Source organism: Daucus carota, chromosome 4 (assembly GCF_001625215.2).
Source record: "Daucus carota subsp. sativus chromosome 4, DH1 v3.0, whole genome shotgun sequence".
NCBI lineage: Eukaryota > Viridiplantae > Streptophyta > Magnoliopsida > Apiales > Apiaceae > Daucus > Daucus carota.
In genome coordinates this window covers 28326623-28345299 of record NC_030384.2, presented here as the reverse complement: position 1 = coordinate 28345299, position 18677 = coordinate 28326623, and the positions used below count along the sequence as shown (strand labels likewise).

General features: G+C 31.5%; 2 protein-coding genes across 2 annotated transcripts; both read right to left on the bottom strand.

Moving 5' to 3' along the window:
- Positions 1–1507: 1507 nt before the first annotated feature.
- LOC135152282 (transcription factor DIVARICATA-like) lies at positions 1508–2241 on the bottom strand. The gene is made up of 2 exons (XM_064092151.1): positions 1841–2241; positions 1508–1739 (listed from the first exon to the last, which is right to left on the bottom strand). The coding sequence occupies exons 1-2, from the start codon at positions 2239–2241 to the stop codon at positions 1508–1510; spliced, it is 633 nt and encodes a 210-aa protein (XP_063948221.1).
- Positions 2242–15236: 12995 nt separating this feature from the next.
- Positions 15237–15970, bottom strand: LOC135152281 (transcription factor SRM1-like). Its single transcript, XM_064092150.1, has 2 exons — positions 15570–15970; positions 15237–15468 (listed from the first exon to the last, which is right to left on the bottom strand). Exons 1-2 carry the CDS (start codon positions 15968–15970, stop codon positions 15237–15239), a joined length of 633 nt encoding a protein of 210 aa, XP_063948220.1.
- Positions 15971–18677: the final 2707 nt, after the last annotated feature.

Sequence of the window (18677 nt, the reverse complement as noted above, 5' to 3'; positions counted from 1 at the left end):
ACAGCCTACGAGTAGTAGCCGAATAATATTTCCGCTAGAAGGTGTATTATTCAGGTTCACCGAATGTATTCAATTTAAGTTAATTTTGTAGTTCTCAAATAATAATTTATGATAATTAATTCTTCCTAGTCAACTGACATGGAATTTCTGTGTGTAACCAAGTCCATCCCTATCTAGAATAAAGGCAGAATATTTGTAAAAATCTTATTGCTTTATTTATGCAGTACATCTTACTCAATACTCAATTCTTAGTCCTGTGTGGAGCTCACTGGTTTGCATCATGATTGTAAATGTCTCTAATATAGTGTTATTTACTATCAAGTTACAACTTAGCTCAGAAGCAATCTTTGTTATAACCTCAGCTCTAAAGGAGTACATATGCTGGAAATCCTCCAACTGAATGCCTTTAGTACATATGCTAGAAACCCTCCAACTGATCTTTGATAGATGACATGGTTCTCCATGGCATTAAAATGGCTACCTCTTCAAAAAATACCATGGACCCATTTTCTTCAAATTTTTCCATAATAGTTTCAAATAACTTAGTTTCTTTAAAGCTCCATTTATCTATTGTATATGCCTCATTTTCATTATTATGTGGAGTGATTTCCTTAGAGTAGAGTCTGTCCATCACTTTGTTTTCTTGCTCAGAAGGAGATGTTATATATGCATCAGCACAAAGTCGGTTTTCAACAAAATCAATTAAGAATAATATCCCTGACATATGACGGACTTAGGATATTATAAATATCGGTGAAGTATGATGAATGTACGGATATTATAAATTATTTTCACCAAGAACTGATGTACGTGGATAATATAAAATATTTTCATCCCTGTCATCATCATACTATTATAAATTATTTTTTAATGTCCACTTATTATAAAAAATAAGGTTTTTCTGATCATGTACATATGTCTACCTTGTATATTGTTTTTTTTTTTTTGGAATGGGAGCATTGATTTATTGCCCTTGTACATATTTAATTTGCAAATTTTAACTGCAACTAATGATTTAATTTAATTTATTAATAATATAACTTCTTTAATATATCACATATTATATATAAAGAAACAATATTCAATTACATCAATATTAACATCACTTGTATTATAAATTAAAAATACATATAAATCAACATATATATATATCTTATGAACATATATACTGAAATATGGTTTATCATGATTGTAAATGTCTCTGATATAGTTTTATTTACTATCAAGTTCCTCAGAAGCAATCTTTGTTATAACCTCAGCTTTAAAGGACATATGCTGGAAACCCTCCAACTCAATGCCTTTAGTACATATCTTTATTACCTCTCATGATCCAGGAAATTAGACAAAGGACACAAACAGGTTCACAAAGTACACACGCGCATATATGCGTTCATAATACATTCACTATGTGGAAATCTTAAAAGTTGCTGCATCCACATAGAACAACGCAGGTTTTATTAGTTATGATGAACATAATCATAATTAAGCTGCTTGATTCGCGAGATGATTAGACAGGTGACCCAGTGGCAACAAACTTGCATGGGCCAGAGTCGCAGCAAAGACATCTGATGTCATTAATGGTTTGCCTACGTTTCTCAGGGGGAGTGTCGGTGTGCTGGCGCTTTTCATATTTTTGGGCATGACTTGCAACTTGAGATGGAGTTTTGCTAGGCACAAAGTCCTTTGATATTTTCTTCCATTCTCCTTTTCCACATGTTTTATACCCTTCCAAGAATGACCTGTCACATATTACAAACCCAAGAACAGAGTGATGACAAAAAAATTACAATTTGTTTACAATAAAACAAGTCTCTAATATTAATTTGATGAAAGAAATTACTTATGTTCCTGTATGCTCCATGGGATCCCTCTTTTCTTTGGCCTTGGAATCTTGTGTACACCTCCCCCCTCGAGCTCCATCATGTTGGTATCTTCCATTTTAATGTTTTCACAATCTTCCTCCTCCATGGGATCCTCACTGATATCTTCAAACTGACCATTGGAGGACTTGATCAATTTCATATCCTTTATTAAAATATTATAGTGATTTTTGATAGATGACATGGTTCTCCATGGCATTGAAATGGCTACCTCTTCAAAAAATGCCATGGAGCCATTTTCTTCAAATTTTTCCATAATAGTTTCAAATAACTTAGTTTCTTTAAAGCTCCATTCATCTACTGTATATGCCTCATTTTCATTATTATGTGGAGCGATTTCCTTAGAGCAGAGTCGGTCCATCACTTTGCTTTCTGGCTCACTGTAGAAGGAGATGTTATATATGCATCAGAACAGAGTCGATTTTCAACAAAATCAATTAATAATAATATCTACATGACGGACTTTGGATATTATAAATATCAATGAAGTGGGATGAATGTGCGGATATTATAAATTATTTTCACTAAGAACTGATGTATGTGGATAATATAAAATATTTTTCATTCCTGTTATCATCATACTATTATAAATTATTTTTTAATGCCACCACTTATTATAAATAATAAAGTTTTTCTAATCGTACACATGTATACCTTGTAAATTGTTTTTTTTTTAAATGGGAGCATAGCCATTTGTGTTGTTATTTACTGCCCTTGTACATATTTAATTTGCAAATTTCATTAACATTTAAGTTTACTTCTCATACCTTCTAAATTTATATTTTAGTTATTTATATATAATTTTACTCAAGACAAAATATAAATTAATAATGTAATAAATATAAATACTGAGATGAAAAGGGAAAAAAAGGAATATAAGAGGCTGTAAATAACGTGTTTGGATAAAAAAATGTTGGAATTGAATTTATTTGAATTCCGAACATTCAAATGCTCTATAAGATAGAGAGTCTGAAAATATACGTCAAATATTATTTGAAATACATGTTCTCAATTTTATTATTAATTGAATTAATAAACCCTCTCTCCTGTTTTTCATTTTTTTCATATAATTTGTAATATCAAATATATATTAAAATATGTTATGTACTTGTTTTATCAAAGACATATTATAGAATAAATATATTATATTTTAGGCTCGCAAAATCATTTTAGGCAAACCACTGTCCGATAAAACTTTCTATAATTGTGGTATTGTCAAGCTATTTACTGATATTGGGTTTGAATCTTTTTTGATTGATTTACCTAAGAACTGTTATCCTTCGCTGGTGAGTGAGTTTTATGAAAATTTTTGTCTTAATCCTCATGGTGAACATGTTTGTTTTGTTTCGGAAACAAAAATTACTTTATCTTCGTTGTTTTTAGGAGCGATTCTTCGCCTTCCCTATCTATTTTGTCAGTGCACACTAAACATGGTCCTAAAGATCTTGAAGGGTTTTCTACTCAAGATCAATAGAAACTAATTATAGGTAATTCTGATGTTGCTGGTGTGGTATTTTCTTCTACGCATGCATTATTCAAGGTTTCAATTGAAAATATATTTCCAAGGTTGGGAACTCGGTCCAATTTTTCTACACAAGATGTTGTTATGGTTGCTCTGATTCTTTCAGGTAGGAAATTTGATTTAGGAGATTAGATTCTGAAGAATATATATGTTGGATGTGGTTGAAGGGAAGTCCACTGTGGGACTACCTTATGAGTTGCTCTTAACTCGAGTCTTCGAATGGTTTGGTGTTTCTTTTGAGGGTGTAGAGTCTGTCCAGGCCAAGGAGTTTCTAGATGTGAAGTGCCTGAGTCAATCTAATCTTAAAGTGGAAAAAGATGGGACTATTTCAGTCATTCAGGTACCAGTTCCACCTCCTCCACTGACAGTCGGGAGTTCTTCAACAGCTGTTGTTTCTAAAGCCTTAATTATTGCGTTCATGGAAGGGATGCGTGATAATCACAAAAGTTAGTTGAAAAGGTTGTTGATTTAGCTAGTGACATTAAGTTTTGGAAGGTGGTCTTTTTTGGTTATCAGCCGAGTGCTTCTCCTGAGAAAGGTGGTTCCGGATTTGCCAAATCTTCATATCAAATGAGCCTCTTCAATGAGCTTTATCATCTCAATCGGAATTATGCTCCAGCAGGGTCATATGAGCAAAAGGTTAGCACTGGTACAAAGGACAATGAAGCAGATAGTCCAGACAAAGACAAGGAAGCTGCTGGAGATGGTTTTGATGCTGGTGAGGACCCTGCTGGCCTGATCTCAAGGACTGTGAAGGGAAGGTTGGGGACGATGTTTGATTTTATTCCTCTTTTGATGATCAAGGGGAAGACATTTTTGGGAAAAGGGATATTTATCTTGCTATCTGGTTTCAAGTTTAAGACTTAATTTATTTTCATTGGTTGTTTAAGTTGTTTAAGGTACTTGATTTATTTTGTTAAAGCTGGGTTAAATCTTTAAGACTTCTAGTTTTGTTTGGATTGCTAGTATTTGGATATTTGGATGCTTATGTGTGATGGATTTGGTTATTTGATTATTTGGCCTATCTATCTAGTTGAATGTTTTATTTCGATATTTGGTTTAACTTTTTAATGAATGCTATAATCATTATCTTTGTTGTACAGTTAGGATTTCTATATTCAGGGGAACTTTATTACTTTTCCTAAATATAGTATAATCATTAAAAAGGGGAGATTGATACTCTCGAGATTTTGATGTTCACACTAACATGCTGATAACATTAAACTGAGTTGTGATAGCTAGCTGAAATGATATATATGCTTGAACTAACAGCTAATGTTCATTTGAGTTGTTATTGTTCTGTCAGCAAGCTTATAAGGATGTAAACAGACTTATCATCAAGCTAACAGTGTGAACAGAATGTAATGAGGATAAGGATGAAAAAGCTATTTTCAAGGAGATTAATTAGGAAAACAATTTGTAAGGACTCTAATACATTTATATGCAATATATAATTATTAGAGCTTGGGGTTTTATAAAAGGGTTTTTCCTATTACACATCGAGTTTATCCATTAAGACTCCTGCCTTCTCTAGAACTATTTTGGTTTATCTCCAAACGATTTACTGAGTTGTTTTACAATGTCTTTATTCATTTACTCAGTAGACATGTAGTGCTCAAACGTTCATACTACAAGCAAATTAAACGTGAGATTGTTTGATCAAGAACATTAAGAATTTGTTGAAATATGACTGTTGGTGTACTATGTTTAAATACTTGAGTGTGTTTTCAATTTCGTGAGATACAAGAACACACATGAAGCTTCACAAATACAACACACTTATTTGCAAAATTCGTTTTGAGGTCTAGTACATATATTCGTATATCATTATCTGATGCCAAAACCTATTGATACACCATAATTATCTACTGACATACTTTTGTTACTCCGTTGCCTTAGTGCGTGGTATGGAGATCCTGAAGACCATCTTTACCATTACATGCTCCGTTTCAAGGCTTTGAAAAAACTTGCGAGCCACGAAAGATTTAAGTCGTCATGCATGATGAGAATAGTAACCGCTCTGCTTGGAGCCAAGAATGAAGCCGAGCAAAGGAAGAAGAGCATACAAAGAAACATAAATTACCTGAAAAGTGTGGTGCCTAATCAAGAAATATATGACTTATCATTCCTGCCGAAAATTAGGATAATCTATGTGCTGAGAAACATGGCCAAGAGTACACCGGAGCACAAGGAGAAGCTAGAAATTGCCGAAAGTTATATTTACCGACTCAAGGAAGAGAGAAATTATAAGAATTATTATGTCTCTTGAGTGATTGTGTAAATGTGATTTTATTAAACAATGTGCAACCTTTGATTCTATCTTTGGTGGTACTTGCTTGCTCGATAGGGATGGCAATCAGGTTAGATCGGGTCAGGTATGACAAAATTCACATCCAAACCCGAATTTTTTATCCTTACCCAAACCCGACCGCAACCCGAAAATTAATACCCGAACCCGATCCATTGAATTTTGGATCGGATTAGGCTATACCCGAAATCTGGTTTTTTTTTTTGAAAATCTGAAAAAAAAAAAATTATTGGAAATGTGAAACCCGAAATCCGAAACCCTAACCCGAAACCCGAAAATATATATAATTGTAAATATTGCAAGCACCTGAAATCAAGAACGAAACGTGAAGTATTATGAGGAGATTATTTAAATGTTCCAACTTTAACCCTTTAACCGATATACCACAATACAAATTTAGTTTATATATGTATAACTAATATTTTAATAATCAACCCAATTAACAATATTTATTAATAGAAAATGTTTTGTTAACCATATCACCCGTTTGAATTGTACTATAAGTTAATTTAACTAGATTTATTATTAGTTAATTTTTAGCTTAAAGATAAAAATATGTTCTAAAAAAAACAATAATATGCATATTGTATAATGTCGAGTATATTATGTATAATTTAGTATAATATGTAAAATATAAAGCTATATATAAAATTATATAAATTTATATAATATTACATATATATATATATATATATATATATATATATATATATATAGAGCTACTCTAGTGAGAACTTTAAGTGGCGAGAACTAGATACTGGGCTTATAATAGAACTAAATATTGGGCTTAAATTAAGAACAAAATTAGGCCCATTAACATAATCATTCTAAACGTCCGCAGTTTTTAAAAATTAAAATCAGTTCCAACCTGTAAGCATAAATCATTACCCACTCAAACTCTCACTAGCAAATCACCCCCAAATTACAGAAATCTCTCAACAACGTTGCTCGATTATCATGTTTTGCTGCTCCACACTGCTCAATTTGTTCTTGCAAGTGCTCGTCGACATTGTTCCTTTCACTACTCTAACGATTCACGTTTAAATTTGAGTAGTTATGTAAATAGATTCATCATTACGAATCACTGATGTTAGACACTTTGTTTTTTTTGCAGATTTCGTGCTTAGACGAACAAACTTATCTGGAGCACTAAAAAAACGGTATGTGAGTTGTATATATAGTATGCATATGTTTTTAGTTTGTTTTTGTAAAGTGCTTATCACTTAATCACTTGCAAATCAATAAGTTTGTATTAATTTTAGTTTCAACTGTATTGGAAGCAACTTGTATATGTGTCTATTCAAAAAGTTTTCTTAGGGTTTTGTTTAGGATTTAATCAGTTTAAGATGTGCAGAGCACTAATTATGTATTTGTAGATTAGTGCTCAGAGGTTGTGATAGGCGGCGGTATGTTTATTAATTACTTCCTGTGTTTGCATTTGATTTGAAGTGTATTTTATTGAATTTAGTGCTAGTGTTATTTGTAGGTGTATTTGTAGTTTGAGAATTTTATTGTCTCATTTAGTGCTAGTGTTACTATTGTTGTTGATGGTATTGAGTTTGTTTAGTGTCAAGTTATAAGACAGAGCTTTATGCTTCATCAGATTTGAAAGTTGCCGCTATTTAATTTACACTATTTACACATGTGCAGAGCATCTAATATTTGGTGAAACTAGAATGGAAGCACTTTTCACATGTACGTAAATTTTAACTTACTTTATAAATTTTTCTCTATATTAATTGTTTATTTGGTTATGTCACTATTTTTTAATGATCTATTTTTGTTTTGGGTGCTTTATTTGATCTTACTTAGTGTTTTAGTTGTGATATCTAGGTTTTCTGAAAAATGTTGATTAATTATTCTTACAAGGTCTGGAATATGAGAGGTTATCTTACGTTGGGCATTTGCAGTAGAATGAACATGTAATATTACCTAGCATGTGTTTATGTTAGTTTTAACCTGGAGCTGCACTTGCACCTGTGGCAAGAAACAAATATAGCCCTGTGTCCGTGATAGGACATAACCACTATTAAAGCTAGCCCGAAAATATATATAGCTAAGTTAATGTGTGAAATGTGAATTGCCAGCAGATATATTGTGTGAGGTTTAGAGAAAGGCTGCAGCATTGATGCATTGTTTTAGCTGGTTTTCGTCAAAATTCCCACCATGTTTTAGATCAACAATGTCTTTGAATTTTTCTTTTGTGATCAGTGGCTTTGCCCATTCAGTTATTGTCCTTTTGACACCAGCAGGGAGCTTCTCAATTGGCTTTCTTCCAGTGAAGATCTCTAGTAACAGCGTCCCAAAACTATATACATCACACCTCTCAAAAACCTTTCCCCACATAGCATTAGACTTGACTAGCAAGTACGATCTGCACTTATTAATGTTCCTTATATCTTATTCTGTTTGTTTTGCCTATAATTTTTTTCTTGTATGATCTCTCCTTATAAATGTTTTATGTTCAGTAACATTTCATGTATCATTTTCACTCATGACTTTGGATAAAATATACACAAAAAACACTTAAATACACACAAAAAATCACTTGGAAGTATAAAAAATACACTTAATTATAAAATATGCACAAAGCACTTAGAAGTATACACAAAGCACTTAAATACACAAGGCATCTAATCTGTTTCTATGTGCTACCTGTGCGATTTTAAATGATATATTTTCTTGTATTAGGATCCAGTAGAAGGCAAAGCAAAAGATTAAAGAAAAAAAGCTTTCCAACCACATCATCTTCTGCTCCATGCAATATCGAAGATGATGGTCATCAAGACGTTACTGAAATGATGAGGAATCCAACATTCAGTGATGATGAAGACTTTGAAACACCAGTACCAAAAACAAAATCAAAGCCCTATACTACAAACCTCCGAACAGAGGACGAAGAACCATTTCTTCCTGTTTGCAATATCTCATCCACTTCTTGAAATGGTCTCTTGAAAACCTTTATTAAATGCACAAAGCACTTACTAGTATACACAAAGCACTTATGTATACACAAAAAATCATTCAGAAGTATAAAAAATACACTTAAGTGTAAAATATGCACAAAGCACTTAAAAGTATACACAAAGCACTTAATAAAAAAATTCCTTTAAGTGGCAAACTCTAAGGAATTGTGAAGATTGTGGGATATTTGTTATGAGACATATATATATGGAGACTTATATCGGTGTACAAAATACCTGCAACTATTTTAACCTTCTTTCTATTTTTTTGTTGATTCAGATGGGACAGAGAGCACAACTTGAACGATTAAGGGTGAAAAACTCAAATGCAACCCTTACATTTTACTTGAATGAATACAGAGAGATTGAACCAAAGCAGGCAAAAGGCTTCTACAAAAAGATTGCAGACAAGACACTCATGTCCATTGTACTTGCATCAAGTTCAAAGAAACCCAGAACACAGAGATTCACGGGAATGTTATATTTCCAGACATTGAAACAGGACATGAGCATGATGAAGTACCGACAGCAAGAAAGTTTAATGTATAGAATTCTATTTGTCATAAAAAGATATATCACTTGTGTTAAATATTTGAATTTCAGTCATTACTAGTGTTTTAAGGAACTTATTAATTACTTGTTGTGCATGTAGATATCATTCCATATTTTTTAGTCCTCTTTTACATTCCGTAAGTAACAATTCACAAATTCATAAGTAATTGGCACACTAAAGAGAAAAGAAAGAACTTAAATATCAACATACACCAAATAATTCAAAATAGAAGAACATAACGATTCAAAAATTAACATACACATAGACATGTATAACACCTAAAAAAATATATTCAAAGCCCCAAAAGATGTAATTAAATCACCAAATTTACATAAGCTAAAAATAAAATACAAAGCACTACAACATATATACAAAGCACCAAAATATATACACACAAAACACTGAAAAATGTACACAAATTACTAAAATAAAAAATATCTGCTGAACTAAAAAAATGACTAAATCTTGACATTATCATCAAGTATTATCGTTACAGAGCTTAGAAAATCACACTATAGTTTCTTAATGATATTACAGATTCTTCATTAGAAAAGCAATAAAGTAGTTCAACTTAATCTTCATCACCCCCATCACTTTGATAATCCTCTCCGGCAGGTGATTTTTTTTCTTGCTCCTGCTCCTGTGAGCCTCTGTGACCTTGTTGTCCTTGGCCCTCCTGAAAGCCACTACAGCCTTGTTGTCCTTGGCCATGCTCCTGTGCCAAGTGGAGACATGCCATCTCAAGTTGCCCAGCACCATTCATCACCACAAAGATCTTAATTGCCTTGGAATCGAAGAAGATAGTTGACATGCCTCCCTGAACAAACACATCAATCAAGATCACCCAAATAAATACATTTATAAACATCAGCATATCTAGTGAGAATGAAATGAACATACATGTGTGATGTTAGCAAAGGAAACAGTAACATCAAAATCTTCGAGCGGCCTAAATTCTCTAGGTTTAATCTCACATAGCTCACCAAACTCATTTGGTTCAACAGGATTTTGCCTTAAGATATTTATCTTGTTCTCTGATTCACCAGTATTCTGCCTTAAGACACAAAGTCCTAAATAAGTACACAAAGCAATCATTCTGTTGTTATGTTGAATTAAAGCCTTTATTAAATGCACAAAGCACTTACTAGTATACACAAAGCAATTAAGTATACACAAAAAATCACTTAAAAGTATAAAAATACACTTAAGTATAAAATATGCACAAAGCACTTAAAAGTATACACGAAGCACTTTATAAAAAATTCCTTAAAGCGACAAATTTTAAGGAATAATGAAGACTGAGATATTTGTTATGAGATATATGGAGACTTATATGGGTGAACAGAATACATGGAATACTAGATTTAAAGCAGAGAAGGTACTTGAAAATTAAAGGCGTTTTCACATTATATTATCAAATAATTTACGCAACTATTTTAACCTTTTTTCTATTTTTTGTTGATTCAAATAGGACAGAGAGCACAACTTGAATGATTATTGGTGAAATACTCAAATGCACTTCTTACATCTCACTTGAATGAATGTAGAGAGATTGAACTAAAGCAGGCAAAAGGCTTCTAAAAAAAGATTGCAAACAAGACACACATGCCCATTGTACTTGCATCAAGTTCAAAGAAACCCGAGAACACAAAGATTCACGGGAATGTTATATTTCCAGACATTGAAATAGGACATGAAGAAGCACGATGAAGTACCGGCTGCTAGAAACTCACACCAGCTACCAAAGAGTCAAAAAACTGATCAACAAATGGTCTACAATTATTATCAAGACACTTTGGCAAATAATACCTACTACCTCCTAGAGTTATACTAAGATTTGAAACAGAGTTATCGCTTTTCAGACCTGATGCACTACCAGAACCTTGACCAGAAACAGATGTAGCATCATCAACATATTGCTTAACATGTGTTGAATCTACACTACCACCTACACGAATTATCACAATTAGAGATGTAAAAAACAAACAGAAAAACAAAGCACTATAACAAACTCTATTGCGGGAACAACTTGTAAAACATGCTCATCTTCACTAGACATAAACAACAACAACAACAAAGCTCAACAAAACAACAAAATTAATAGAACTAACATTACAAAGAAAAGTTAAAATAGATACAAGACCAAAAAAATCAAAAACAAAGTTAACAACGCAATCAGCAAAATTAATATTCAAAATCTCACAAAAACAAAAATCATAAAAAGCTCAACAAACAAAATCAAACTTTTATATACACAAAATGAACATTCAATATATTCAAAAATACCTTGATTGTCACTGATTCTTAAAACTTGAGTAATCATACCGACAAACTATAATATCGATTCTATTGAAGTAAATTGCTCGATACTCGATAGAAGGAGAATGCTCATAATACTGGAATTATTCAATCACCGAATTCAATTAACACATACATATGGAGCTACATAGCAGTGAGTGATACAGAGAGAGGCATGACAGAGAGAGAGAGAGAGAGAGAGAGAGAGAGAACTGCAGGGAGAAAACACCGAGACAGTGAGAGCGATAAAATTAGAGAGAGAGAGATATATATAAAACTAGAGAGAGAGAAAGAGAGGGAGAGCATCGGAAGTTGTCATTGCGAGAAAGTGTCCGACAAAACTGTAAGTTAATCCATACATTTCAACAGCCAGGATTAACTTTGCTCTTATAAAAATGAATGGTTGATATTAAATCTCAGTTCTCATTTTTTTAAAAGTTCTCATTTGAGCACAAGCCTATATATATATATATATATATATATATATATATATATATAGGGTAGCACTCCATAGCATACCCTCTTATATGGAGTTACGTAGCACACCATTATAAATATATACATAATATATATTCTATTTTATTTTTTATGAAATATAATTGCAAATTTTGATTATTAAATCGAAAACGAAGTTACACAATTTTTTTATTCCAAAGATCATCTAAAATTATGCAATATCTCAACATAATTCTATAACAGAATAATAATCATCCAGAATTATTCTGTTGTAGAATCAGTTTCGAAAATATATTTTTAATCAAATTTTAAGTGTTGAATTACTTAAAATAGATTTATATAATAGTATTTTATATTACAATCACGTTTTATATGTATTTTATAACAGAATTTATAATAAAATTGATGATTTATAGTGGCATACTATGTAACTCCATATAAGGAGTCCCTCTCTGGAATGTTGGCCTATATATATATATATATATATATATATATATATATATATATATATATATATATATATATATATATATATATATATATATATATATATATATATATATATATATATATATACAGGGTAGCACTCCATATATAGCATACCTCTTATATGGAGTTACGTAGGACACCATTATAAATTTATACATAATATATATTTTATTATATTTTTTATGAAATATAATTGCAAATTTTGATTATTAAACCGAAAACGAAGTTATACAATTTTTTTATTCCACAGATGATCTAAAATTATGCAATATCTCAACATGATTCTATAACAGAATAATAATCATCCAGAATTATTCTGATGTAGAATCAGTTTCGAAAATATACTTTTTTTAATCAAATTTTAAGTGTTAAATTACTTAAAATAGGTTTATTTTATAGTATTCTATATTAGAATCACGTTTTATATGTATTCTATATCAAAATTTATAATAAAATTGATGATTTATAGTGGCGCACTATGTAACTCCATATAAGGAGTCCCTCTCTGGAATGTTGGCATATATATATATATATATATATATATATATATATTCGAATTTTTGTCTCGGGTTTCGGGTTCGATCGGATCGGGTTTGGATCGAGTTTCGGATTCTGGATGGGGTTCCAGATCAGTATACCTAATATCCAAATCCAAATCTTCGGTAAATCTAAAATTTCGAGTTTCAGATCGGGTATCCGTCGGATCGAATTTTATTGCTATCCCTATTAGTCAATCCTATGGTTCTGAAGGGAATTTTGGAGAACAGAAACAAGGGTGGAATCACACAGAGTGCTGGAGAAATCAACTTCTTTTTTGAACTCATAATCTTTACAAGTTAACTTTTGTAGTTTTGTTTGACAGAAGTACACAAAGTTCAATAATTTGAAAATTGTATTACGCTTTCGCTACAGCCTACAAGTAGTAGCCGAATAATATTTCCTCTAGAAGGTGTATTATTCAGGTTCACCGAATGTATTTAAGTTATGTTAATTTTGTAGTTCTCAAATAATAATTTATGATAATTCATTCTTCCTGTCAACTGAAGTGGAATTTCTGTGTGTAACCAAATATTCCAAGAATTCATCCTTCAATTAGTTTGTTCTATCTTGGCAAGGAAGGGTCCGGTGAAAGTTGAAATAAATTGTTTTATTTAAAACACACTCAACCATCCTCCTCGTCTTTTACAAGGATCGAACCGTCGACATGTCGCAAAGAGAGCGAGAGATATATAATTTGACCAAGAGCTATTGGTAGTTGATACCATTACTTAAATAGTTCTGACAGATTGTGTTATAATTTTTGATCCCTGATAAATTGATTTATTCTTACTCATATGAGTCAAAATACGGAGCCTTTCATGTTTCCTTATTAATGACAATCTTTTATTGAAACCAGGCGGAGCAATTCGTGCTTCTTTATCTGACTACCTACTCATCCCTTGCTGGAATAAAGGCTGATAGATATTTGATGTCTCTGCAAATTTTTGGGACTGCCCTGCAGAATATTTTTAAAAATCTTACTGCTTTATTAATGCAGTACATCTCACTCAATACTCAATTTTTAGTCCTGTGTGGTGATCACTGGTTTGCATCATGATTGTAAATGTCTGTAATATAGTGTTATTTATTATCAAGTTATAACCAAGCAATCTTTGTTATAACCTCAGCTTTAAAGGACATATGCTGGAAGCCCTCCAACTGAATGCCTTTCTTTGGCCTTGGAATCTTGTGTACACCTCCCCTCCCCAGCTCCATGTTGGTATCTTCCATGTTAATGTTTTCACAATCTTCCTCCTCCATGGGATCCTCACTGACGATATCTTCAAACTGACCATTGGAGGATTTAATAAATTTCATATCCTTTATTAAATTCTTATAGTGATTTTCTAGAAACCAGAGATCACTGATTTTTGATAGATGACATGGTTTTCCATGGCATTGAAATGGCTACCTTTTCAAAAAAAGCCATGGAACCATTTTCTTCAAATTCTTCCATAATAGTTTCAAATAACTTAGTTTCTTCAAAACTCCATTTATCTATTGTATATGCCTCATTTTCATTTTTATGTGGAGGGATTTGGTGAGAGCACAGTCGGTCCATCACTTTGCTTTCTTTTCACTGTAGAAGGAGATGTTATATATGCACCGGAACAAAGTCGTTTTTCAACAAAATCTATTAATAATAAAATCCATGACACATGGACTTCGGATATTATAAAATATCGGTGAAGTATGATGAATGTCCGGATATTATATATAATTTTCACTAAGAACTGATGTACGCTGACGCTGATAATATAAAATTTTCATCGCCTGTTATCATCATAATATTATAAATTATGCAAACTTTTGGGACTGCCCTGCAGAATATTTGTAAAAATCTTATTGCTTTATTAATGCAGTACATCTTACTCAATACTCAATTCTTAGTCCTGTGTGGTGATCACTGGTTTGCATCATGATTGTAAATGTCTCTAATATAGTGTTATTTACTATCAAGTTATAACCTCAGAAGCAATCTTTGTTACAACCTCAGCTTTAAAGGACATATGCTGGAAACTCTCCAACTGAATGCCTTTAGTACATATCTTTATTACACTCTGATATCTTTATTGCACTCTCATGATCCAGGGAATTAGACAAAGGACACAAACAGGTTCACAAAGTACACACACGCCCATATAAGTGTTCATAATACATAGAACAACCAGGTTTTATTAGTTGTGATAAGCATAATCATAATTAAGCTGCTTGATTCGCGAGATGATTAGGCGGGTGACCCAGTGGCAACAAACTTGCATGGGCCAGAGTCACAGCAAAGACATCTGATGTCATTAATGGTTTGCCTACGTTTCTCAGGGGGAGTGTCGGTGTGCAGGCGCTTTTCATATTTTTGGGCATGACTTGCAACTTGAGATGGAGTTTTGCTAGGAACAAAGTCCTTTGATATTTTCTTCCATTCTCCTTTTCCACATGTTTTATACCCTTCCAAGAATGACCTGTCACATATTACAAACCCAAGAACAGAGTGATGACCAAAAACTTACGATTTGTTTACAATAAAACAAGTATGTAATAATAATTATATGAGAGAAATTACTTATGTTCCTGTATGCTCCATGGGATCCCTCTTTTCTTTGGCCTTGGAATCTTGTGTACACCTCCCCCCTCCAGCTCCATGTTGGTATCTTCCATGTTAATGGTTTCACAATCTTCCTCCTCCCCGGTAACCTCACTGACGATATCTTCAAATTGACCATTGGAGGACTTGATCAATTTTATATCGTTTATTAAAATGTTATAGTGATTTTTGATGGATGACATGCTTCTCCATGGCATTGAAATGGCTACCTCTTCAAAAAATGCCATGGAACCATTTTCTTCAAATTTTTCCATGATAGTTTCAAATAACTTAGTTTCTTTAAAGCTCCATTTATCTATTGTATATGCCTCATTTTCATTTTCATGTGGAGGGATGTCTTGAGAGCAGAGTTGGTCCATGACTTTTGCTTTCTTATTCTCTGTAGAAGGAGTGTTATATAGGCATCAGAACAAAGTCGTTTTTCAACAAAATCAATTAATAATAATATCTGTTACATTTGATGGACTTCGGATATCAGATATCGGTGAACTCTGATGAACGTCTGGATATTATAAATTATTTTCACTAACTGATGTATGTGGATAATATAAAATATTTTTCATCCGCTGTTATCATCATATTATTATAAATTATTTTTTAATGTCATCACTTATTATAAATAATAAGGTTTTTCTAATCATGTACACATGTATACCTCGTAAATTGTTTTTTTTCTTGGAATGGGTGCATAGCTATTTGCTGTGTTATTTACTGTCATTGTACATATTTAATTATAATATTTCAGATAAAAATAATAAATTTCATATACAAATAATAATTTAATTTAATACGAATATAGCTTCTTTAATATATCACATATTATATATAAAGAAATAATATTCAATTGCATTTATATTATACATCACATTTATGGTTAACATGTATTATAAATTAAACAAATTTTTAGATACATATAAATTAACATATCTTATGAATATATATAATGAAATATGGTTTATCATGATTCAAATACGTAAATTGAAAGAACAGTTTAAGTAAAATAAATCAAAATTGATTGATTTTTCAGTTTAGATTCAATTGAATGTTTCTAATATTAATTTTATAATTACAACCTCTTTACTAATTATTTAGGGTTTATTCCTTATTTCTTAAAATTTATATATGTCCACCACCGCTTCATTAACAATTTAAGTTTGCTTCTCATTACCTTCTAAATTAATATTTTAGTTATTTATATATAATTTAACTCAAGACAAAATATAAAAAAATAATGTAATAAAACTAAATAATGAGATAAAAAGGGAAAAAACAAAGAACACAAGAAATATAAAATTTTTAATTTGTGTTATGGCTTGTTTGAAAATTTATTAAATTTCATTGTAAATTCTTGATTTAATCAAGTGACATGTTTGGATTAAAAAAATAGTTAGAACTTAATTTCACTTTAAATCCAAACATGTCTTGGCGGATTGAGATAGAAAGTGTCGCAAGTTTGTTACTTGTGTGACCAAAATGACACAAAATGCAATCAGTAAGAGCAACTCCAAGGGGCTCTCTAAACAAGCTCCTAAGTCTAAAATTTAGGAGCAAATCAAAATTTAGTGCTCCAATGGGTTCTAGATGCTCTTTAAAAATTTAGGAGCCTACTCTCTCTCCTTTGAGCATCTAGTAGCTCCTAACTCAATATTATATTATTTTTCCTTCAATCTTCTCTCTCTTTTAGTTAACTTTTTCCTCTCATTTATATAAAATAAATATAAAATGTGAATAAGGAGCCAAATATAAAGAGTAGCATTGGAGTTCTCACGTTTTCCGGTGTATTAACTTACTAGGAACCACATTTTATATTATTGTTTAGGGAATGATTTAGGAGTACCGTTGGAGATGCTCTAACTTCCTAAATTATGAAAAATATCCTTTGTCAAAAAACAATCATAATAGTTAAAGCTGATTCTTTCTTGGTAACTCTAATTTTTATTGCTTGAACTGTCTCATTTGTTAACACCTGAATGACACTTATGTAAACCATGCATCTTGTTTAGATTATTTGTTAAACTGATGTAGCTTGACGATATCTGAACGACAAAAAAAAATTTGTCTGGACGAGTGAGGCATAAAAAAAAGAAATGGTCCAGGACAAGGTTAGTAGTACACTGTACTTTTTACTACCTGTTTTTCCTTTGAGAGTTTTATATTAAAAAATATCTATTATTCATTTTTAATTTTTTATTAATTAAAAATTAATAAGTATGTATAACAAATTAATTTATAAACAGGAGATCAGTTAAAATGATTAACTAAAAGTTTATTTATATTTTAGTAATTTTTAATATGTTAGTCCCATTTACAGTGTAATATAGTATTAAAAAAATCATACCGGCTAACTAACTCTTAAAAATTGATTTGGTCAAATATCTTTTAAGAATTAATCAAAGATATATTTCGAATTAATCAAAGAATCTTATGTCTTTGTAGTAATTACTAGGTACGTACTCGGTATGTAGATGAGGAGATTTTATGTTTCAAGGATTGTCAAGTTTGTGTAGTAATTTCTAGTTGATTAAGATTATTTTGATTGCTACTCTAGTGTTTTTTTAATTAAGATGCAGTCTGCGACAGTCATTCTGGTTTGCAACTTCAGACCTGGTGTATAGGAGGTTTATGATTAGGATTCTGTTTATTAGTTTGTGCAGTTTATGAAATGAATATGAAGTTTGTGTAGTTCTCTTCTCTTCTGTAGTAGTTTTCATTTTAAACACCAACACAATGAATCACTTTCTGCTTCAGCACAATGTGATCAAAGCAGAGCAGTGAGAAGGTTGGTTCATTAATCTTATATATTAGATCGAAATTGTGACAAGGGCTTTGGTAATTGTTCCTTTTTGGCACTTCTAAAATTGACATTAATGTGTTTTATAATGTTTAGGCCATCACAAATCTAAAGTCTGGTTTTCTTTTTATCTTTGTTCTGACTTCCGTATTGATTGTATACAGTTTACTCAAACTAGACATGTAGAGGAAAGTAGATAGCACCATTCTTCCAGTTAAGCTATTTCAACATTTCCCATGATCAAACTTATTCCCCTGTTCATTCTGTGGAGTTTT